Source organism: Electrophorus electricus, chromosome 5, assembly GCF_041902795.1.
Source record: "Electrophorus electricus isolate QZ-2024a chromosome 5, ASM4190279v1, whole genome shotgun sequence".
In the NCBI taxonomy this organism is placed as follows: Eukaryota; Metazoa; Chordata; class Actinopteri; order Gymnotiformes; family Gymnotidae; genus Electrophorus; species Electrophorus electricus.
This window is the reverse complement of record NC_137501.1, coordinates 13,202,501-13,228,045: the sequence shown is the minus strand read 5'-3', so window position 1 is coordinate 13,228,045 and position 25,545 is coordinate 13,202,501. Positions and strand designations below refer to the sequence as shown.

At 48.5% G+C, this 25,545-nt stretch overlaps 1 protein-coding gene across 1 annotated transcript in view; it reads left to right on the top strand.

Annotated features, from left to right (window-relative positions):
- The window catches only part of sgcz (sarcoglycan zeta), a 146,811-nt gene that overhangs the window by 64,842 nt on the left and 56,424 nt on the right, over positions 1-25,545 (top strand). The window contains 2 exon segments of the mRNA XM_081714217.1: positions 20,648-20,842; positions 24,284-24,385. Of these exon segments, the coding sequence (XP_081570343.1) occupies positions 20,648-20,842; positions 24,284-24,385 (297 nt within the window).

The following is a 25,545-nucleotide window of genomic DNA, read 5'->3' as shown; positions in this document are numbered from 1 at the left end:
GGAGGCTACAGAGCTGTTGGAGCGGCTTTCTCCTCCGTTGGCCCCCAGACGCCACGGCTATTCTGCAACCCGTCCGGAGACCTTTTATTCACGTGGTTTTCGAGTCAAGTCTGCACTGGGGCACAGTCACGTCCTGTTAGACGACAGACCCAGGATCAGCGAGGCCACCAGTACAATTTGTCTGATTAAGCACGCAGAGTTTACACAGATTCTAGATATGTGAAAATGCCTTTTATAATAACAACAATTGTTAAGACACACAAATCCATGTACTTATTTAATGACCAGAATAAAGAGAATAATGTTACATCCTTTCTATTCTTCTTAAGAAGAAACTGCTGAATTTACGGGAAGCGTGTTAGTTTCATTTATTTTAATTTATTTAGTAGTGTTATGCAGGTATGTATTTATTTTTCCCTCAGGCGTGAGGTGGGGGGGGTATGGGGCCCAGTGGGTGGCCCGACCCATAATGCACTGGGGAAAGCTTCAGTAATGGATTCCTTAAGCACGTTAATGACTCAGAGAGTTGAGTGGAGAGAGAGAGAGAGAGAGAGAGAGAGAGAGAGAGTGGACGAAAAAGAAAGCACGCTCTTTAGACGCGTTTGTATCGTAGTCCCTCGTTCCGTTCGCCCACTGAGTGCAGCCTTCTCCAGTCCTGTTACGGAGGCCGTACTCCACTTCCTACGGCATCACGGAGAACGCCACCATCTCGGTGCGGGCATCAGTTATCAAGGACAGCAAATCAGTGCATTGATAGTGTCACGCCGCGTACTGAAATGTCGAGAAAGGCTCTCCCCCCAGTCCTGTTCTTTTCTCCTCCTCTTTTCTCCTCCTTTCCTCTGTCCCTCCCATATTGATTTGCCGTTTTTGTCTAATTGCTCTCTGGACAGGAAGACGATAAACTGCACACGCTCCCAGAGATCACCTCCTCCACATGCACACGCATGCGCACACACACACGTGCTCACGGAGTTCAGCTCCTCCACATACGCATACATACACACACACGCGCACACACATAGGTGTACACACACTCATGCTCATGGAGATCACCACATCCACACACACACGCACGCACGCATGCGCACACACACGCTCATGGAGATCACCTCCTCCATATACACATACATACACACACTCGCACTCAGAGAGATCACCTCCCCCACATCCTTGTAAAGAACTACAGCCTTTAAAGCCTTGCTCAGAACACACACGCTCACACACACACGCTCACACGCACACACACACACACACGCTCACACACACACACACACACATACATACACACACACGCTCACACACACACACACATACATACACACACACACACACACACGCTCACACACGCACACAAACACATACACGCGCGCGCACACACACACACACACACACACACACACACACACACGTGCACAGTCCATCTCATTATGCCGCTGTCCTTGAGTGGAACAGAGTTTGCTAAGTTCTGTTAGATTTGAATAATATCTGCATCTCCAGTCTCCAGTTCTGGCCACCGATGAAAAAGATGAATTTTGTTTCATCACGTTAGATTTGTGATGGAGCACGAGGGCAGCGGAGGGAGACACACAGATCCGGGTCGAACCACTGAGTCAATCAAAAAAACAGCAAAGCTTTGGGGCACATCTAGAAGGTGGAGCGTTATGGATCAAAGGCCTCGTTTGGGCCAGCGGGACGGGACACTGTCCGACCGCAGGTGGCTGCCGGGAGTTCGGCCGTGGCAGGAACGCCTGTGGCTTTTAAGGAGGGCAAGCTTCACTGGGGCGCGGGACCATGCGGGACGCGATCCCGCCCCTCCCTCTGATCTGGTTGAGATCGTTTTGTCACAGAAGGGCTCGGAGACGAGTGGCCGTGGTTTGAAATGGGTGAGGTCGGCATGGCAACGCTCTCGCTCTCTCGTTATCTCTCCATTTCTCGTTATGTCTCCTTATGTCTCGCTGTTCTGCTCCATGCATACAGAGGGGAGGGGCTCCGTCATTGGTGGACATCGGTGTACCGGCACTTGGAAAGTGGCCCCCTGAGACGCCAGCCCGGAAGACCAATCATAAGCAGGGTGGGCGGAGTCGACGTGTATCTCTCCTCCCACTGGTCTCCTGCTCAGGCAGTTGAACAGTAAAGGTTCATTAATATGGTTACACAAATCTACAAGTCACCTACCTGTCAGCAACGAGGCTACAGTGTATGAACAAGCATTTGAGCCGAGACGTTATGAATCTCCTCACAGCCGACACGCTCACCCTGACAACAGCGCCGCGTCACGTTAACACAAACGCACATTCATGTGTTCCACCCCAGGATATGTACAAAATCGTCCTCCAATGGAAAAAAGAAAAACAACCAAAAAACAACCACAAGCAAACCAAAACTACCAGCTTGACAGGGGACAGGGGTCTTGAACATTTAAAGCCAAAAGAAAACTTTTGTGTAAAACTGAGTGTAAACTGATAATCATCTAATTAATCACTTTCCAAACATCCGTATTACACATAGCTGGTACACCTGTAACTGGAGTACACCTGTACACCTGTAACTGGAGTACACCTGTAACTGGAGTACACCTGTGCCCCTGTAACTGGAGTATACCTGTAAGTGTTAGCATAGTGAATTCTGAGTGTGATGCTAATAAAACTGCTAGATTTAGCATGCAGTCACTGTTAGCCAAAAGAGATACTGTAACTCTTTCCCTACTTCTTTCCTGCTTCCTTCTCTCTCTCTCTCTCTCTCTCTCTCTCTCTCTCTGTGTTTATATTTCTGGTGCAGGTCTGAGCGTTAGCCCCTTATCACATAGCCGCGAGGCCCAATGTCTTACCACACAGCAGCAATCCCAGAAATCTCGGACCATAATGAGGGGCCTAATTTAATGCAAGCTCATTGGCTGTGTACAGTGGAAGGGGTGGAGCGAACCACTGTGCGTGGGGTGGGGGGGGGGTACGGGTGTCGCAGAGTTAAACAAGAAAGTAAGATAAAAACATATGCTTCCCATTAATATCTCTTCATCTGGTAGAGTTACCATAGTGATAGCCGACTCTGGCCACAAATGGGCACGGAGGTGAAGCCTGAATAGAGAACATCCCATAATCGAAAACACATCAAGAAGCCCCTGCTGCTTTCTTTAACTTTAATTGGAACTTTGTTCATCCAGAGAGAGAGAGAGAGAGAGAGAGAGAGAGAGAGAGAGAGAGACACGAGGCAGGGAGAGAGAGAGAGAGAGAGAGAGAGAGAGAGAGTGAGAGAGAGAGACAAGAGGGAGGGAGAGAGAGAGAGAGAGAGAGAGAGACAAGAGGGAGGGAGAGAGAGAGAGAGCGAGAGAGACAAGAGTGAGGGAGAGAGAGACAAGAGAGAGAGAGGAACAAGAGGGAGAGAGAGAGAGACAAGGGAGGGAGAGAGAGCGAGAGACGAGGGAGGGAAAGAGAGAGAGAGAGAGACAAGAGAGAGAGAGAGAGAAGAGGGAGGGAGAGAGAGAGAGAGGAACAAGAGGGAGAGAGAGAGAGACAAGAGGGAGGGAGAGAGAGCGAGAGAGACGAGGGAGGGAAAGAGAGAGAGAGAGACAAGAGGGAGAGAGAGAGAGAGAGGGATGAGAGGGAGGGAGAGAGAGAGAGAGGGATGAGAGGGAGGGAGAAGGAGAGTGTAGGTTGGAATCAAAGAGATAAAGAGGGGTGGAGCTAAGGGGGGCGGAGCTAAAGGGTTTAAGAGAAATAAGTAAGCCAGCAAAGACATTGGCAGAAGATTTCTAACGCTGTAACGTATTACTGAGAGACCTCTAAACGTACATACGGCTGGCCGAGTTCTGCGCTACGAGGTTTTTGCTGGGGTCCATCCCGCCGACCGCTAACGGCTGGTGGGTTGTTATCGCAAAGCGCTGACTGGAACCCAGATGCTGAACGGGGACCAGCGGCCGCCGGAGTTCTGCAGATCGGAAACGGTGGATGTCTTGGCGGACAGCGAGGCGGGACATGGCACGGAATGACGGCCCTGGCGCAAACGCCTTCCATCTCCCTCGCGACATCGGCGACCCCTGACCCGGCCTCGAGCGACGCGGCCCTGTGAGAGCCCCTCTGCGCCGGCATGGGTGGAGCTTGTCGGCCTCGCACCCGGCTGCCACGGCGATCTGGGCGCAGGCGCGCTCCCATAAATCTCGGAAGCGCATCGATTTTCGGAGCAGTTTCACTAAGACGAGCCGCAGAAGACGCGTCACTCTCGGGCTGTGATTAAGGGTCTGCTAGATTAAAACACAGACCTCTCTCTCTCTCTCTCTCTCTCTCTATCTCTCCATCTCCCCTCCCTCTCTGTCTCTCCCTCTCTCTCCCGTTTCCTCCTTCTCTCCCTCTGTCTCGTGTTCGTGTAGGGGGTTCATGCTTATTTGAAGGGTGTGTAGGAGTTGTATTTTCCTGGTGCCCAACCGAGCAGCTCATCACAGACAAGCGAACCTCTTACCCCATGACACCCCCCTCCCCTCTCTCTCTCTCTCTCTCTCTCTCTCTCTCTCTCTCTCCTGCTACACCAGACCCACCCCGAGCTGTGTGAATCTCATTCCACAGGTGTCTCGCCAAGCCAAACGTGCACGAACAGGGGCGCGCACGTGCACGAGCGCGTGTTTTACGTGCCGACAGTCAACACGTACGCGCTCCTCCGCCTCCCGAGCTTCACCGCTACCACAACGCCACCGCGATGATGTCACCTGCGTTGCCGTAGCAGATCTCCACGGCGACCTGGCTTTGAACCAGTCTGCCTCCCCACCGGTCTGGCTCCGAGCCGGTCCGGAAACGCAGCGCAAACGACTTTTCTAATTAACGCTGCTGTAATTAATTCGTGTTTGGTGGGTTTATGTAACCCTCCAGCCCCCCCGACGCCCCATACGCGTCCGTTAACGTCAGGTCACCGCCTGCCGGCGGGACGTTGCTCGCCTCGCTAATTAATCCCGGCGCGCCTCCTCCGTGTAGGACTGCCGTCCGCTTTCGGCCAATCGTACGCGCCCATAAAAGCAGAGGGAGTGCATTTGCGTGGCGCCGTTTCCGCTGGGGGGCCAGGGCAGAGAGCGGGGGCGGAGCTTAGTACCCAGAACAGAAGCCGTGGCCACGGAGCTGGAGCTAAACACCACAGCAGATGGTCAGTGTTTTTAATCACCACCCTGAGACCCCCCTGTCTCTTCCTCTTCCTCTCCTCCCTTCTCACTCTTCTAGCACTCCTTTTCTCTCCACCTGTCCCCCTCCATCTTCCAGCCTGGTTCTAATCCTCTGCTATGCCTAGTTTTGGTTCCCTTCTCTCTTCCACTGGACGTGTGTGTCTGCCGGACTGTCAGAGACCGACGTACGTCTTTACGGGTCGTTAGTAGCATCCTACACCATCTCCACACTGTCAACGGCTGCGCTTAGTGACGTCGGAAGTGAGAGGCCCCTACTCCCATTCCCGACCCAAGAGTGTCCGGCCATTTCCGCGGGGTTTGAGCCTCAGCTTGAGCCGCAGAAGCGCGGGATGAGAAGCCACAGACCCGCCTTAGTTCCCCTGTGCATCCTATGCTCACTGTACACCGGGGCCTCGCTGTTACTGTGTTCACTGGTGCCGTGTTACACGGCTGACATCCAGGTGTGTCTGGTAATTAGCAGCGCTGGCCGGGGGGGGGCGGATCCCTGCTGCTCTGACCCACTCTACGCTGAGCTACGGCGGGTTGCTAACGGACTCATCCGCCCTGCAGCGGTGCAGAACAGGCAGAGAGCCAGCAGCCTTGGTTGGGTCTGAACACCGCGTGAGACAACCGGACGCACACAAGTGAACGAGGCGAAGATCGATAACCGAAAGCAGGGGCCGTGTGAACAAACATACACACATATGGACACACACCCACACAAACATCCACACACACATAGATGTGTACACACACGTGCACACACACACACGCCCACACAGATCCACACGCACGTACACATACATGCGCGCGCACGCACACACACACACACACAAACTCTGTCTCAACCACAAGCTGGTATGTATTGGATGGCAGCATTAAATATTTGGATTGCAAGAGGTTTTTAAATCCACACATGCAGCTGTCTGTTCTGCAAATAGTTAGCGGTGTGTGTGTGTGTGTGTGTATTTGTGCAGAGGTGAGTACATTAGCCAAAAACAGGACTTAAGTAAACTTAAGTAAATATTGTTACTTTAAAATAATAATTACTCCAGTAGAAGTAAAAGTCATGTAAAGTGTTACTTAAGTAAAAATAAGAAACTGTCTAGTCAACTCCAGTTACATCAGCCACCTGTCACTCCAACCAGCTCCACCAATCACAGCCTCCGTCTGTTCCTGGTTAATCCCGTCTACATAAACCGTCGTGCCTGTCGCTACGTATTGCCATGACGCCGTACACATCGTTCCACCTGTTTCGTCTCCTGATTTCTTCACAGTTCCCACTCTGGACTGGTGGCCTATGTGGACTGTTTGCCGGTTCTGTACGGTGCGGACATCTTGTGTGTCTCCGCGCGGCGACCTGCTTCTGTTTCTTGACGCCGACTTTGGGTTCCTCCCTCTCGAAATAAACCTGACCTGACTGAGTTTCTCTGAGAGCGTCTGACTTCTGTTATGCTGGAGTCGTTTAATAACACAGGGACGACAACAGAGACCGTATAGAAGTTTTCTGTATTTTGCATTCGAATTTGCATGTTTAGTTTTTTTTTTACTGACAACAGTTAAATTCTGAGTGTTACATTTCCATAAATTAAGCAGTCACTACACACAAATTATGTTCAAACCAGTATCTGCAATGGCCAGGTGTGTGACGTTCACCTACATTAGGCCTCAGAAACATCCCTCTTCAGTGTCCAGCAATGTCTGCCAACATACACGCACTCCACTTTCCTTGGTACTACTCTTCCGTACCATCCATAATGAAGAGCCTCAATACTGAAACATCAACATCAAAAATACTGGTGACAGAGAAATTCCAAAAACATTTAGGATACAAAAATACATGAGACATCAAAAACAGAACCTCCTCGCAGCCTGATTTAGGTAGCACACACGAAGGGCGGATTGGTTCAGCCAAGTTTCTCTTCAGAGGAGTTCTGCTTGCCATGGTGGCGTCTCCTCAGACACCGTAAAGTCCTCTGAACGCAGCGGGAATACGGCTTGAAGTTCCTGCGGTGGTTGTGATGCTCTGGGTAATTGTCCATGTCCAAGGGATACAAGATCCTGATTTTTCTGATCTGGATGCAATTTGAACTGTGGGATTAGTGTCCTAAATTACTGTGGTATTATCTGGCTAATTTACTGAGATTATAGTTATATGAGTTTTTTTATATCCGATGGACATGGGTCATGTAGGTTAGCGTCGCAGCGGATTTGTTTATCATCCTGTGCCTGACGTAATTTGTGGGAACTTTCTGGAGCTTTTGCCCAAACTAACTGGATGTTTGCGTCACATGTTTACGTTGCCACCGAGCGAGCTATTGGCGGCATGCTAGCTAGCGTTTAGCTATAGCTAAACAGCCGCACCTGTAGAAGGTCAAAGAAATGTCAAAATATAAACTCAGTAACCAACCTCTTCTAACAGTGGAAACGCTTGCTGCTGGAGAAGGTGAATGCGTTCGTTACGCTGCGTTTGGTGACCTTTTCTGTTGCTTTTAGTTTATACATAGATACCCGTTGTTTTTTCTCTTCGAATATTCTTGATGTAAGCAGACTGCTGTACTTTCACATTAATAATCAGCATTAACTGAGAGCACCAAACTCCACACAGATCATAAGCAGTAAAGAATTTTTATGATGTGCCATAGTGGAGAGCTATTGGTTAGTCCCACCTGGAAAATCTTCCTCCTTTGCTGGTCGTTATTGTTGGTTCCTGTTATCTAGTTGGTTAAAGTAGTGAAGTAACACGGCACCACCCTGTGGTTGTCTGTAGGGATCTCAGTGATCTTCTGTAGGGATCTCAGTGATGATCTGTAGGAATCTCAATGGTCTTCTGTAGGGAACTTAGTGGTCATTTGTAGGGATCTCAATGATCTTCTGTAGGTATCTCAGTGATCTTCTGCAAAGATCTCAGTGTGCTTCTGTAGGGATCCAGTGATCTTCTGCAGAGATCTCAGTGTTCTTCTGTAGGGATCTCAGTGGTCTTCTGTAGGGATCTCAGTGGTTTTCTGCAGAGATCTCTGTGTTCTTCTGTAGGGATCTCAGTGGTCTTCTGTAGGGATTTCAGGAACCCTCCACACTGGACAGGGCAGGTCATGGTGACACCAGGACTTAAAAAAAATGCACATGGAATTAAAATTATTTTTAAAACTGTAATCAGGACTGTAGATGAATGTAACAGAGTAAATGTGCAATTTTCACCTTGCAGGTTTAAAACAACACCTAAGAGTGCAGTGTGATTAAAATGCTTAAGTAAAGGTAATGGAGTGAATGTAGTGTGTTTGTGTGTGTGTATATGTGGGTTTATTTGTGTGTATATGTTTGTTTCTGTGTATATATGTATATGTATTTGTGTGTGTGTGTGTATATATGTACATTTGTTTAGTTTTATTGGGACCGTGTCTGATTTAAACCTGTTTGTGATCTCAGACCAGCGAACCGAACACAGAGTGAATCCAGAACCATCTCACCATGTGATTAGTATGCCTGGCACTGAGGTCTGGCCCAGCTGCAGACACATACACACACACGCTCGCGCACGCACACACACACCAGAGCCCTTCTCTCGCCTTTGTGCTCTCTGTGGCCAATCCCAGCAGTTACTAGGGTAACAGCTGGGATCCCACATCCTCTGTGTATGTGTGTGTGTTTGTGTGTGTCATGTGACCTGTACCAGGTGAACCATTAACACTACACTCACACTACAGCCCCCTGCCACACTCTCTGAAGTCCATCACAACCTGTGACATTGCAGTTCAGAAGTGTGTATGTGTGTGTGTTTAAACAACCATTTGAATAGGCATGTTATGATGCAGTAGAGTGTGTTACACAGTATATGTCTAAACCATCCATACAGAACCTACACCTAAAACACTATTTACACCAGATGAGAGAGAGAGTGTGTGTGTGTGTGTGTTCATAAGAATATTTCAGTCTATTGATCTTGTGCAGTTCCATCTACTTTACACTCAGATTTATCTCATCTTGGTGATCTGGCAAACCACAGAGCTAATGAAGGTCTGTCGTGGATCACACATACACACACACACACACACACACATATGCGCGCACACACACAAACACTCACACACACACTTTTCAAAGGATGGATATCAGCCAGATTTTCTTTCAGCCACTCAGTCAGTTTGGCACAGGTCACGTGTGTGTGTGTGTGTGTGTGTGTGTGTTTGTGTAAGTGTGTGTGGGTGTGTGTGTTTGTGGTGCGTGTGAATGTATTGTTTGTGAAATACAGCTGTAATAAAAAACCAAAACAATTTAACTTCTTGTTCTCTCATCAACATATTCCCGGTTCTGATGGCCCGTCCTTCTCTCTGGTTCTGGTTGGTGTGTGTTGTGCCTGCTGGTCTTTTCCACCATGCCGTGGCTCCAGGGACGTTCCTGTCTTGTCTGGTGAGCCGGGAGACAGTTTAAACAAGGGGACGATATATGGTGAGACTCCGTGTGCGCAGTAGTTATAAGCCCAGTGTATAAGAGGATACTCACACAATTAGGTCATTTGTTTACAGGGGACACCCCCACTGGCATTGCAAGGTCATTTTCACGAGTTTACAATATATGTAATGTTTCGATAAGTATGAAAAAAAAAAAAGGACCGCTCCAAGCTGGTGTGTGCACACGTGCGGGTGACCGCACACCCCACAGCAGACCCATGCCGGTGTTTACATGGTGTTTTTGGGGTGTTTGCGCAGTGTTTGCACGGTGTTTATGGGGTGTTTGCACGGTGTTTATGGGGTGTTTGCGCAGTGTTTACGTGGTGTTTGTGGGGTGTTTGCACGGTGTTTATGGGGATGTTTACGCGGTGGTTCACTGAGAGTGTCGTCGTGCAAACAGCGCGTCATGAGCGGAGAAGAGGAGAAGCTGGACGGGTTTATCTCAGGTCCCCACGACCCTGTCTGACCCTGTCTGACCCTGTCCGACCCTGTCTGACCCTGTCCGACCCTGTCCGACCCTGTCTGAACTCTGATCCGGGTGAGGGTCGTTACTCCTCAGCTGGGAGATGGATGACGCTCCACTGTTCTAATTCCGGAACGTTGAACGGGAAGCAGGCTTGGTGCGCTCTCCGCTCCATCTTCTTTTCCCTTCATTTGTCCTCATCCGTCTCTGTCCAGGGCTCGGCGGAGAACTGATCGTCCCCAGACCTGTGGAGACCTCGCCTGGTAGAGCACTGCGGTCTCCGCTGGTAATATCTCGTTTATTAGGGTCTTACTTCCTGTCCAGAGAACACAGGACTGCCACCCGAGAGAGAGAACCTTGAGAAGAAAGAAAAACAAGTGTAAAGAGGTGCCATGGGAGCGAGAGAGAGTGAATGTTACCAGACCTTTATTAATCAATACTGTTTACAAAAAACAAACAAAACACAAGTAAACAAAGATAGAAATCACAGAATTGTGGGAAAAGGAAACTACACCCAAACAAAAAAAGTGTGGAACTCTCAGACACAACCAACAAAAAACAAACGAAAATGCACTTTAGCTCACGAGATCGCAAATCACCCTCGCAAGCATCCGCCAAACGCCATAACTGAACCGGGTCGTTCACAGGAGAGGGAAACACGTTCCGAACACTTGCAGTCCCTCTGTCGGCTGGCACTCCGTCAGACGCTTCCTGCCGTCTTAGATCATCCTGGAGTGAAGTTCAAGACCTGACGTTGTGCTATCTTCTTCTGAGTATAAGGAGAGAGAGAGAGAGAGAAAATGAATGTGTGTTCAGGGTTGGGGTTGTTTATAGTGGATGTTGGTGCGTAATGAGCGATGTGCTTCTACGGCCATCTCCGGGGCCACTCGGGAGGGGGGTGGCCTGCATCCCCTCATCGGAGTGCAGAGGGGTGCGTGACCTCCTCCATGGTAAATGGGGCCTCCCGTTCATGCCTCGTCAGAGACGCACTGCATTTGTGTTCCGTACTCCTCGAGCATAACGAGCGGATCACACCGAAGGCTAATTAACAGATCATATCGCCATGGCTACAGAGTGAAGCAAGCCTTTGATTCATGCTATTGTTACAGAAATGAATGGAAAGTGTGTATGTGTGTGTGTGTGTGTGTGTGTGTGTGTGTGTGTGTGTATGGGTGTGATCTCTTCTTTGTCTTCAGTCTGATTCTGGTGGATGTGTGTTAATAGCGTGTGTCTCTCCACACGTCATAGTATTGTTTGTGTGATGTGTGTGTGCGCGTGTGTGTGTGCTCTGTGACTTTCATATTAACTTCTGAAGTGAAAGTCTTTTTGTTTGTGTGTCCAGGTTGTTCCAGACACAAACTCCATCAGAAAATGTGATTTTGCATTTTTACAGTTTGTTATTTTCCCATAATTACCCTGTTTATGGAGTCTGCTGCCTGCACTCTGGTGAACTTGTGTTACTCCAAAACCTTCTGTGGTCCAATCAGGGTGGGGGCACAGGGGGGTGGAGTCACGTGGGTCATTCTATGAAAAATTCACATTCTCATTATAAACACACCGAGGGGTTGACCTGGTAACGTTAAATGCAGAAAAATGTTCCATTATAATAAATATGCACTTAGTGTTCTCACTGAACAAGCTTAGAAGGAAGAAGATAAACACACACACACACACCTCATTGCAAGTCACCCTTGTTTTACACAAAGAAGTGGAAATTCTAAGTAAGCATCTAGGATGTTGCATTTGAATGGTGTGGGTTCGTCTGTGTTTATGGCATCCAGACATGCCATCAGGAGCCACACAGACAGAGAGTTTCAGATCAGAGAATGAAACAAAACATATAATACTGGTGTGTGTGTGTGTGTGTGTGTGTGTGTGTGTGGTAAAGAGAAATGGCCAAATGGGCTAAATTGATCGACCTCAGTTGTTCTGCTGTGCTAAGATGGAAAGAGAGAGAGAGAGAGAGGGAGAGAGGGAGGGAGGGAGGGGGAGAGAGAGAGAGGGGGGGGCAGGAAAGCAAGATTGTGAGTTGACACTGTTCAGTGATGAAGTTATAAGGAAGTGCCCTCTTACACACACACACATACACACACTCACTCACACGCTACAAATGAAATTAGACAGCTACAGTTATCAATGTATTTAGGTTTGATAGCACAGACTTTTATATCCCCATGAAAGCAAAGCAATAACAGATGGACTGTGTGTGTGTGTGTGTGTGTGTGTGTGAGAGAGAGGGAGCGAGAGAAAGAGAGAGGGGTTATAGACAGCATTATAAATCTGTCTCACTGACAATGAGTACAGACTCATAGCAGCAAATGCAGATTCATTTTCTCACAGTTCTGCTGCTGTGTGTGAGATGTGTGTGTGGGTTAGGTCTGTATAGTGTGTGGGGTAGGTCTGTAGTGTAGGTCTATGCGGGTGAGGTAGGTCTAGTGTGTGTGGTGGTGTAGGTCTGTATGCAGGTGGTGTAGGTCTCTAGTGTATGTGGTGGGGCAGGTCTGTATGCGGGTGGGGTAGGTCTCTGTAGTGTATGTGTGGTGGGGTAGGTCTGTATGCGTGTGGGGTAGGTCTCTAGTGTATGTGTGGTGGGGTAGGTCTGTATGTGGGTGGGGTAGGTCTCTGTAGTGTATGTGGTGGTGTAGGTCTCCGTGGTGTAGGTCTGTATGTGGGTGGAGTAGGTCTCTGTAGTGTATGTGTGGTGGTGTAGGTCTGTATGCGGGTGGAATAGGTCTTTGTAGTGTATGCAGGTGGTGTAGGTCTGTATGTGGGTGGGGTAGGTCTCTGTAGTGTATGCGTGGGAGTGTAGGTCTGTATGCGGGTGGTGTAGTTCTGTAGTGTATGTGTGGTAGTGTAGGTCTATGCGGGTGGGGTAGGTCTCTAGTGTGTGTGGTGGTGTAGGTCTGTATGCAGGTGGTGTAGGTCTCTGTAGTGTATGTGTGGTGGGGCAGGTCTGTATGCAGGTGGGATAGGTCTCTAGTGTATGTGTGGTGGTGTAGGTCTGTATGTGGGTGGAGTAGGTCTCTAGTGTATGTGTGGTGGTGTAGGTCTGTATGCAGTTGGTGTAGATCTCTGTAGTGTATGCAGGTGGTGTAGGTCTGTATGTGGGTGGGGTAGGTCTCTGTAGTGTATGCGTGGGAGTGTAGGTCTGTATGCGGGTGGTGTAGTTCTGTAGTGTAGGTCTATGCGGGTGAGGTAGGTCTCTAGTGTGTGTGGTGGTGTAGGTCTGTATGCAGGTGGTGTAGGTCTCTAGTGTATGTGGTGGGGCAGGTCTGTATGCGGGTGGGGTAGGTCTCTGTAGTGTATGTGTGGTGGGGTAGGTCTGTATGCGTGTGGGGTAGGTCTCTAGTGTATGTGTGGTGGGGTAGGTCTGTATGTGGGTGGGGTAGGTCTCTGTAGTGTATGTGTGGTGGGGTAGGTCTGTATGCGTGTGGGGTAGGTCTCTAGTGTATGTGCGGTGGGGTAGGTCTGTATGCGGGTGGGGTAGGTCTCTGTAGTGTATGTGTGGTGGGGTAGGTCTGTATGCGTGTGGGGTAGGTCTCTAGTGTATGTGTGGTGGGGTAGGTCTGTATGTGGGTGGGGTAGGTCTCTGTAGTGTATGTGGTGGTGTAGGTCTGTATGCGTGTGGGGTAGGTCTCTAGTGTATGTGCGGTGGGGTAGGTCTGTATGCGGGTGGGGTAGGTCTCTGTAGTGTATGTGTGGTGGGGTAGGTCTGTATGCGTGTGGGGTAGGTCTCTAGTGTATGTGTGGTGGGGTAGGTCTGTATGTGGGTGGGGTAGGTCTCTGTAGTGTATGTGGTGGTGTAGGTCTCCGTGGTGTAGGTCTGTATGTGGGTGGAGTAGGTCTCTGTAGTGTATGTGTGGTGGTGTAGGTCTGTATGCGGGTGGAATAGGTCTTTGTAGTGTATGCAGGTGGTGTAGGTCTGTATGTGGGTGGGGTAGGTCTCTGTAGTGTATGCGTGGGAGTGTAGGTCTGTATGCGGGTGGTGTAGTTCTGTAGTGTAGGTCTATGCGGGTGAGGTAGGTCTCTAGTGTGTGTGGTAGTGTAGGTCTGTATGCAGGTGGTGTAGGTCTCTAGTGTATGTGGTGGGGCAGGTCTGTATGCGGGTGGGGTAGGTCTCTGTAGTGTATGTGTGGTGGGGTAGGTCTGTATGCGTGTGGGGTAGGTCTCTAGTGTATGTGTGGTGGGGTAGGTCTGTATGTGGGTGGGGTAGGTCTCTGTAGTGTATGTGGTGGTGTAGGTCTCCGTGGTGTAGGTCTGTATGCAGGTGGGGTAGGTCTCTGTAGTGTATGTGTATATTAGCTGAGATGTACAAGACTTGTTCTGTGTGTGCGACAGATTTACATATTATTCTGTTAAAATCCCCCTTTCTCTCTCTCTCTCTCTCTCTCCCACACATTCATTTCATGTCTTTCCCTTAGGATCTGCATCAACTTGCTTATGATATCTGAAACCCCAACGCACACGCACAGAGAGTTTCATTGCTCAGTCAAGGTCACATTAGATCTGTGTGGTACTGTGCTTATGAAAAGAAATTGTGCACAAAACCAACGTGAAGCAAGTCTGTGTGTGAGTGTGTGTGTGTGTGTGTGTGTGTGTGTGAATGTGTGTCAACTAAATGCCATAAATGTAAATATAAATGTAAATGTCTGTGAGTTGTTTGTATGTGTCTGTTTGTGTGTGTGTGGGTGTTTATTTCCTTATTTTCCTATTCCCTATTCCCTATTCCCCTTTTCCCTATTCCCCTATTTCCCCATTCCCTTCTTCCCTATTTCACCGATCTATGGTGGGCAGTTTGCAGCTGCCAGACGTCTAACAGTGTGTGGTGGGATTTGTTAGGCGTGTCTTGGCTGACGGTGTGGAGAGTGTAGCGTTTATCAGCTGTCCCTCCGCATTTCCCACGTTGGTCCTTCAACTGTACGGGCTTACAGAACCTTAGATCTCCATGGAGCATACAACCTCAGAACAATAATGCACACAGCTTCTATAGACCTGTCCTGTAAACCTCTCCAGATGCACACAAATGCAGACCAGATCCCCTGACCAGAAGGGTCTGACAGCTGTTGGGTGCCGAAAGATTTCTGCTAGCGTCGAACGAAAAGCCTTTTTATGTTGTCTCCTTTGAGTTGACTGAGGTTGTCCTTACAGGTCAAGTCGATTGTAATTCTCTTTGGCCCTGTTGGCAGGACCTTGACAGACACATTGCTAGTAGATATTTATTTTTTTTGTTTTCATAAGATTGCCTCCTCACATGTAGATACTAACTCGAGCAAGTTCAGGCTTGCGCTAGTCAATTGTTTTCATTTGTTGTTTACAGAGGCTGTGTCATTCTGTACAACTCTCAGCTTCCTGTGCTAATTGATGCTAATTTCGAATTAGGCCAGTTTCTGACTGTTCACATTAGCCCAAAGTTCTTGCTTTGGGCCTCATCACTCTTCTGTGCACTACTCTGTGGACCCTGTTTCTTCCCGTGCAGAAACATGAGCGATCAGATATGATGCGGACCGTGTGTCTTTACTGAGGTGTTAAACCCGTTATTCCGGGGAAGGTGTGAAAAGAGAGAAAGTGCTGGAGTCTGACTGCCAACTGCGTCACACGTGATGTCACACTTACCCCCCAGGCAGCGCCTTATCCCTCGCGTGTGCAGGGTGGGGTGGTTTTGCAAGGCTTTTATGGCGTGGGCAGTGGTTTTTACGGGGGCTGTGGGGTTTTATGATGTCAGCCAATCAGCTGCGTGATGTTGTTAAATGCTTGCTAGATTTCCACGCGGCGTCTGGACTCTGGACGGCGTCGGCCTACAAATCCGCTGCCCTGACTCAATCTGGGAGAGAGAGAAGGAATGTGATGCAGCTTGTGTTTGTTGGTGCTTGAAACATCTGTAACGGGGCTATATCTGTAACAGGGCTATATCTACAACTGTGCTAGTTTTGTAACAGGGCTATATCTGTAACTGTGCTAGCTTTGTAATGGGGCTATATCTGTAACGGGGCTATATCTGTAATAGGGGCTATATCTGTAACTGCTAGCTTTGTAACAGGACTATATCTGTAATGGGCTATACCTGTAACTGTGCTAACTCTGTAATGGGGCTATATCTATAACAGGGCTCTATCTATAATGGGTTATATCTGTAAAAGGGTGATATCTATAACAGGCTATATCTGTAACAGTGCTATATCTGTAATGGGGCTATATCTGTAACCGTGCTAACTTTGTAACAGGGCTATATCTAACTGTGCTAGCTTTGTAACGGGGCTATATCTTTAACTGTGCTAGCTGTGTAACAGGAGCCATATCTGTAACTGTGCTAACTCTGTAACGGGGCTTTATCTGCAATGGTGCTATACCTGTAACTGTGCTAGCTTTGTAACGGGGCTATATATGTAACAGGGTCTATATCTATAATAGGGCTTTATCTGTAATGGGGATATATCTGTAACGGGGCTATATCCATAACAGCTATATCTGTAACTGTGCTAGCTGTGTAACAGGGCTATATCTGTAACAGGGGCTATATCTGTAACTGTGTTAACTCTGTAATGGGGCTATTTCTGTAATGGGGATATATCTGCAACAGGGCTATATCTGTAACTGTGCTAGCTTTGTAACGGGGCTATATCTGCAACAGTGCTATACTTGTAACAGGGCTATATCTGTAACGGGACTATATCTGTAACAGGGCTATATCTGTAACAAGGGCTATATCTGTAATTGTGCTAGGTTTGTTACAGGGTTATATCTGTAAATGTGCTAGCTTTGTAGTGGCTTTATCTGTAACAGGGACTATATCTGTAACTGTGCTAGCTTTGTAACGGGGCTATATCTGCAACAGTGCTATACTTGTAACGGGACTATATCTGTAACAGGGACTATATCTGTAACAGGGCTTTATCTGTAATGGGGATATATCTGTAAAGTTGTTATATCTGTAACGGGGCCTTAGCTGTAATGGGGCTATATCTGTAACTGCTAGCTTTGTAACGGGGCTATATCTGTGACTGCTAGCTTTGTAAAGGGGCTATATCTGTAACTGTGCTAGCTTTATAACAGGGCTATATCTGTAATGAGGGCTATATCCATAATGGGCTATATCTGCAACAGGGCTATATCTATAACGGGCTATATCTGTAACGGGACTATATCTGTACTGGCACTTTATCTGTAATAGAGGCTTTATTTGTAAAAGAGGCTGTATCTGTAATAGGGATACATCTGTAAAGTTGTTATATCTGTAATGAAGACACATGTCCTTTGCGTCATATTGTAAAGCATATCGTAAAGTCCCTGTTACATCAGGAGCGGTCAAATCCTGCCTTAGCTGAGAGTCAGGCAGAAGCCAGATGTCACGTTTCCTCATGTAGGAGAGCTGGACCGTGCTGGACCTCCCAGGCAAGCGTGGCAGTGTTTTAATTAGCCCAGATCCTCCACCACGCGGTGCTGAGTCACGCAGCTGGCCGCCGTGACCTTTCTTTAGCAATTCACCAGTTTGCGAGCGACGCGTCACGTCAATGCCTGTTCGGCTCACGGAGACCGAGGAACACGGCGACGGTATTGATTCAGACACGACACGCAAAGCTGTGTGATATTTTCCAACCTTGTTTGCTTTGTAAAGCTCTCTGCTTGGTACAGACACACGTGGGAACACCCTGCCGCACACACTCGCGGGCACACACCCACACACACACTTTTGTAACTCTAATTGAGAGCGCTTAAGCCCCTTGGTAGAAGACAATGCTCAGAACAGCTTGAAAACGATGTACAGTGTGATTTGGCCACGCCGTATCAACAACGCCGGAATCCAGGAATCCGAGAATCCACCAGCTCAGCTCACTTAGACAAGTGTTTTCTCCTCTCTTTTATTGCCTTCAGATGATCGTATCCAGGTACTGTGAGCGTGTGGCCACGTGTTACAGTGAAATGACTCTGGGCGCACTGAAAATTTTTTACACACACGTGGCGACACACGCATACACGCGAGTATAGTGAAACTGTGTTTACGCACCAGTGAATGAATGTGCATGTGTGTGCATATGCAAGTGTAAATTATCATACGCAAATGTAAGTAGTAGATTATTTATGTGAAAATGTTTCATATGTATGCATAAGTGTTACATATGTACTTATAAGCAGTGTGTGTGTGTTTCACTGATTTCGTATACACGTGTGTCCTCCCTGACGCTTCACACCTTCACTGCTCTCCAGGTGTTCCCACATACGCGCACACAAACACACAGGTTCTATGTAGCACAGGTTCTATGTACCACTTTCACTTTCACTTTCACTGATAGCCCTGTCCCTCACTGATAGCCCCACCCCCTCACCGACAGCCCCGCCCCATTGAGAGGCCTGATGGAGTGCCTGCTTATCAAGGGAGGGTGTACTCGGCCTGTTGCTCCGCAGGACTCGGAATGAATGCCAACCAACAACCAACACCCCCCTTTGAGCCGCTTCTCACACACACACACGTTGATTCATATACCATGAATATTTATGGAATATGCATAACATGCAAACATGAATACGCACAAACACGAATAGGTACAATCACACAGACAAACATGCATATGCACAATCTCTCTCTCACACACACCAAACCAGCAGAAGCTAACACCGCATTAGTGATGACTTCCTTAAAACCTTCAGGACCTCCTGGTAGGTTTTGAGAATATCACTGGGAAATTGCACACGTGACCATTACAGGGTCTAGAGTCATCTGTGACTTTCCATGTAGCGAAAGATGTTTTACGTATGTGTTGGCCAGACCCGTTATTTTAGATCAGTACAGCAACCAGAAACTCGAACTCAAATGAGATATTTCTGTTATTCGAATATGTTCTGACTAAACATAAGGAACATTAAACTGCACGCGGGGGGGACACCTCGTGACTGTACTGCTTTGCTTTGTCGTGGAGATTTCTTTCAGGAGATTTATCGGGGTATTTGAAAGCTTAAATCGATCGCCTCGCTGCGCTGTATTTAAGCCCAACAGGGAAGTCAGGGGACGCTGGCAGGATCCTCGGCGCTAAGGGTGTCGCCGAGATGGTGCGGTTATAAATGACGGCGGACGCATTCAGTGAGCTACACGCGCACGGATTTATCCGCAGCGGTTTTAAAGGCTACCGCGTGCCCTCTGCGCCACGCGCCGAATTCTCCTCCTGAGCCGCGCGATCATACAGCGGCTGAGTGGTGATGGCACGAGCGCCCTCGCTGGCTTTTCGTAACAGGAAGAGACGACATCCGATCGTCCGCGAGCGGCCCCGCGCGGGCACGTGCTAACACGATCGTCTCCTCGCGCCTCATTCCGTCACTTCGGGAAGTTCCGTCTTGGGCTCGATGAGTTACGGAGTTGTGCGTCCGGTTTGTGAAGTGCCGCGCTCACGAGGGAACGGGATTGATTTAGTGCGCTTCTGTCAGACCGACATGTAGCCCAGTAATTAATCTTACGCAGCAAACAATCTTAGTGTATAAGGGAAGAATAGCGGATCGAAGCGAAAGGGAAAGGCCGCAGGTAAGTGTGTGTGTGTGTGTGTGTGTGTGTGTGAGAGAGAGAGGGAGAGGTTTATCCATGTTTTTAATGATGTCTGATTTGCTTACACTTACATAAGAGTTTGTTGTTTTCGGTGTTTGTGTTTGTTCGGTGTTTGTTGGTTTCGGTGTTTGCCCTGTTTGTTGGTTGAATGTGGTGGACTGTACAGCTTAAGACATCCACGCTGAGTCCGACTGATCCAGCCTGCTTCACTCAGACCTGGCAGATAGAAGTGGCATATATGAGCAGTGTGGCACACACGGACACAGTACACACTTGGGCAGAGCACCGCATAGCCCTGACACACACACACACACACTCTCTCCCTCTTATATGCACACACACACACACACACACACACACACACACACACACACACACACAGAAAGCGCGTTCTGCGTATTTTGCCACAGCATTAGTAATGGATGTGTGATGGGTGGGTTGTCCCACTCTGGGAGGACAGAACAGACACAGACAGACAGACCCAGACACAGACAGACACACACATACATACACACACACACACACACACACACACAGACAGACTCACACACATATCCACACACAGGCACAGACGCAATCACAGATACACACAACCTGAGGGAGACATACAGCTCTATCCCATTCTCATTCAATTCTTCCCCCTCTCTCTCTCTCTCTCTCTCTTTCTCTCTTTCTCAAACACATAAATCATTTTAATTTTCCATCACAAGGTCCTATTGTGTCTCTAAGTAGCGTTGAAGAGCCCGGTAGAGGCAGGTGTTGGGCTGACAGGAAGGAGCCGTGGGTTACCCCCCTCTTGCACAGACACCGCCGCGCAAACACCAGTTTGACTGACAGCTCGTTCTATCAAATCACTACCGTAGGGACGTGACATTGGAGTGTGGAGGTCTTGCTTGTGTGTGTTCTGTTGGCTGAGGCGGAAAAAACAAGGCCGAGTTGTTCAGAGTTTGTTTTGTTGATGAGTTTTTTTTAATTCTGGGGACACAGCAGGAAATTTCTCCGTTTCTCACACGTAACTAATCTCTCTCTCTCTCTCCCTCTCTCTCCCTTCACCCATCGCACCCCAGATGACCCAGGAACAGTACCTGCTGGCGTCCCAGCCGGGGGCCGTCCCGCGGCCGGGCAGTCCTGCGCCCTATCCCGTGGGCATCTACGGCTGGCGCAAGCGTTGCCTCTACTTCTTCATCCTCCTCCTCCTCGTCACCATGATCGTCAACCTCGCCCTTACCGTCTGGATCCTGAAGGTCATGAACTTCACTGTGGTGCGTCTGCTGCGTCTTTCCCTCCTGTCTGCTCTGGGAAGGGGCGGAGCAGGGAGGGCATGGCTCCTGGAAAGGGGCGGAGCTCCTCGGGGAGGGCGGGGCATTTATGAGCTGGGTGTCGTTACCTAAGAGAGGGCAAACAGGAGTGAGAAAGAAGCTGGTACATTCACACACACAACCTGTCTGAGAATGACATTCAGATTAATATCATATACATATATTACACCGCTGCAGGCGATGTGAGATTATCAAATATTTTTAAAGGTTATTTTATGAAAGAAAAACAAAGTTTTGCTTTCAGCAGAGAGTATTGCAATAAAATGAACTGGGAATGCTTTAGAATTTGACATAAAATGAATGTGTGGGTGTGTGTGTGTGTGTGTGTGTGAGTGTGAATGAGTGTATCAGTCAGCATAACGTGACAGTTCCTGAGTCCCTGTAGGTGTGTTGCTGTGTGTGTGTGTATTACTAAAAAATGCAACCGCGTACTGTGCTGAGACAGACAGACCAGTGGCCAGGTCCAGCATCAAGGACGGGTTCAGGTTTGTTTACAAGCAAACACCAGAAGCTGCTCTCTCTGAGCCGTAACACGCGCACACACACACACACACACACACACACACAAATAAATAAATACATTTACAGCCCATAATATTTCCCATCTAGGCGCCAGGCAACCGCAGTCAAATGGACCTGTCAGGACTTACGCGTTGATCTGTTTTCCTCCATTTTCTCTAAAATGCTTCTCTTCCAACTCAATTTCTGCTGCTAGCCAGCCTCTGCTCTGGCACTGATATCCCACAAGTCCCCGGGGCCGGCCGCCGTGTGGGTCCCGTGCGCGCCCATATGTATGCAAATTAGCACGATCACATGACTCCTTTCGCCTTCGCTTCGGTTAAAGGGTCTGTAGTAATCTAATCTTCAGGTGAGTGAAAGAAACGGCTCCCGGGGTATCGAGAAGAGGGAGGGAGGGAGGGAGGGAGGGGTAATCTCAGCCGTTCGGCCGTTCTCAGGGCAGGCGAGCTGCTAAATCACTCTCGGCGGGTTTATTTGGGCGGTTAGCCGCGTGGCCTAGCTGCGACCCGCAGACGAAGATCTCGCCACGAGCGGCAGGACGGGAGCCAGGTGGGTGCGGGTCTCCTGGGTAACTCCAGCCGGCCCCGAGGTGCCCATTAAAACCCAGGACTCCAGCCGAGCTGCTGCCGAGGCTGCGTCCCCTACGGCAGCTGGTTGTTTGTTTTAATAGCCTCGCTGGTGCCGCTGACGCATGAGCTCGCCAGTGTAAACAAGTAAAAGTTTAAACAAGCCAGCCTTCGGGAAGAAGAGTAAGTGTGGGGAGGAGGTTGAGGAACTTTTGTGGTCCTACCTGTACTTCTTTGCTAATGAATTCTGGGATGTCTCCTGCACTTACTCTGATTCTCGTGTGACTTTTTGCTGAGGTCACGGACCCCAGGATTAAATTTCTTTGGACACATGTAATTTCTCCAATAACTGTAAATCAGCCACTGTAGTTCACAGTGACAATATTGTTGGCATTAGTGTTACACAGCTAGTTTTGGTACTAGCATTTCGGAGTTTCGGTTATAGTGTGCCAGTTTAACAGTGTTTTAGTAGCATAATGGAAGTGTTACATATTTCAGTATTTCAGTATCACACTGTTTCAGTTGTATGATGTTACTGTTACAGTATTTCATTATCACAGTGTTTCAGTAATGCAGTGTTAGTTTTATAGTATTCTAGTATCACAGTATTTCACAGTAAAGTGTTACAGTACTGAAGTATCACTGTGTCAATATTATAGTGTTAGTGTTACAGTATTCCAGTATCTGTGTTTCAGTAGTACAGTGTTATGGTGTAACAGTAGTACAGTGTTAGTGTTCCAGGGGGTCAGAACTTTACACAAACCTGTGCTCCACCCTCCGTACACACGATCACACACTGATACACTCTGCCAGTGAAACACTGTGTTTAGTCATAATGAAACAATTTCAATTTATGATGCTTGTCAGGATTATAATATGGAATTAATGAATAAATAATGTGCCCTAATTAAAAAAATTTAATGCACATGCACACACAAACATGCACGCATACGCACACACATGCACACAAACATGCACGCATACGCACACACATGCACACAAACATGCACGCATACGCACACACATGCACACAAACACGCACGCATACGCACACACATGCACAGCACTGTGAAAACCTACAAAAAAAGGAAGCAGCTTATTAGAAGTAGTTTTACTGTGCTTAACGTCTTCTCTGGGTCGTACTGTGGTTTCTCTGGGTAGTACTGTAGTTTCTCTGGGTCGTGTGTGTGTGTGTGTGTGTGTGTGTGTGTGTGTGTGTGTGTGTGTGTGTGTGTGTGTGTGCAATGTTTCTTGTCACAAAGGAGTTTTACCCATGTCTGAGTCCAAGTCTCCAGTGGGAGAACCAAGGTGAAGAACACTCCCTAGAGCATGAGGAAGAACCTAGAGAGACTGTGTGTGTGTGTGTCTGTGTGTGTGTGTGTGTGTGTGTGTGTGTGTGTGTGTGTGTGTGTGTGTGTGAGTGTCTATACGTGTGTGTACGTGTGTGTGGCTGTGGGTCCCCAGAACAGTGGTGAGGTTAACCACAGAGACCCCAGTTACCCCAGAACAGTGGTAGGTTAACCACAGAGACCCCAGTTACCCCAGAACAGTGGTGAGGTTAACCACAGAGACCCCAGTTACCCCAGAACAGTGGTGAAGTTAACCACAGGGACCCCAGTTACCCCAGAACAGCGGTGAGGTTAACCACAGAGAACCAAGTTACCCCAAACAGTGATGAGATGTGAGTAGGGTGTGAGTAGGGGAGCGAGAGTAGAGGATGAGAATGGGGGAGGTCTAAACCTGTGGGTGCTGTCCAGGTCTAGACCTGTGGGTGCTGTCCAGGTCTAGACCTGTGGGTGCTGTCCAGGTATAGACCTGTATTTGTTGTACAGGTCTATACCTGTGTGTGTTGTCCAGGTCTATACTTGTGTGTGCTGTCCAGGTCTGTACCTGTGTGTGTGTGTGTGTGTGTGTGTGTGTGTGTGTGTGTGTGTTGTACAGGTCTGTACCTGTGTGTGTGTGTGTTGTCCACGTCTGTACACTCAGAAAACAGGGCCATGACATCAACAGGGGTTGATGATACCTGCACATTACATAATTTCTGGGAAGTCTGTGTGTGCACCTGTGTCTGTGTGTGTCTGTGTGTGTCTGTGTGTGTGTTTTATTTGTCCCTGCATGGCATCAGTCTCCAGAAATAAACACCATTTAACTTCAAACTTAGTGGCCAGCTGTGTGGGTCAGTAGTCATGGCGATGTAGTTTGGAACTGAGAGAGAATGAAACAGCACATCTGCATGTGTGTACGCATGTGGCTTATTCTCATCATGTCTTACCAAATCTCTCCCCCCTCCCTCTCTCAGGATGGCATGGGTAATCTCCGCGTGACCAAAGAAGGGGTCAGGTTAGAAGGTGTCTCAGAGTTTCTCCTCCCCCTCTACGTGAAGGAGGTTAAATCCAGACAGGTAAGATCTCAGCAGGTGGACACGTTCCACCCGGGCTGTTTCTTTATGCTTCTCTTTCTTTCTCTTCTGTGGTTTGTGTATGCCTCTCTCTCTTCTTTACCACGCACCACTCAACTCTCTCTCCCTCCGCGTTGTCGTATGACGTGTCGTCGTTTCGATGCCGGGTTGCGTGCGAGAATGACTTCTGACCCCTGTAGTGGGGTGTGGCAGTACTGCATTAATATACCACGCAGGGTGTCCCGCCCTCCCCCAGGCAATGCCGAACACTGATTGGCAGTGTGGGCGGGTTTGATTTATCCGCCTGCCTTCCTGGTCAGGACTCTGCTCATACAGGCCCCGATTGCCGATATCACCCACCTGTCGTCACAGCTGGAGCTTTTAGCCTCGGAGGCTCAGGGGAGCGTGGAAGCTAGACACCTGTGACATGAGGTTCTGGCTGCGAGGACACACACACGCACACACCGCTATAACTTTTATGAAGGGTCATTTTTAGTATTAAGGGAAGCGTTTAATACTGTCCTTTATGACTTCCCGAAGATGGTTTGCTGTCAGACGCAGTCACACCTCGCCAGTAGACGCAGTGTTATGTGCTGCACTGACAGCATTAAGTGTGAAGGGTCTTTGCTTTACTTTTATGGAATTTAGCAGATCGCTTTTACCCAAAGCCACATACAATTTCGGCTGAGTTAAGGGTCTTGCTCAGGGGCCCAACAGTGGCAACGTGGCGTTGGCAGGACTTGAACCAGCAACCTTCTGATTACTGACCAGTGTGTATGCTCTACCCCATGCCATGTGTTCACAGTGCTTGTTTACACTGTAATGTTAGCAGTTAAAAATATTTATTAGTTTAACAGTTAGAGGTATATTCTCTTTACCCGACATAGCAGTGCTAAAGAATTACACAAGACGCATATAACATAACAAATAATGCTCATTGCTAGCCTAGCCACGCCAATCCCGTGGGTAGATGCTCAGCGTGGGTAAACACCATTAGCCATTGGAGCTCACCTGGGTAGTTAGCGCCTGTAGTCACGGCCCCCCTGAGCAGATCTGCTCCAACCTCAGCTGTGGCAATTTTGGGTCTGTTTCTAATTCTGAGTCTTGTACTGAATGTTCAGAGAGTGCACTGGAGGAGCTCAGGGGCTAATCTGGCTAGCTGA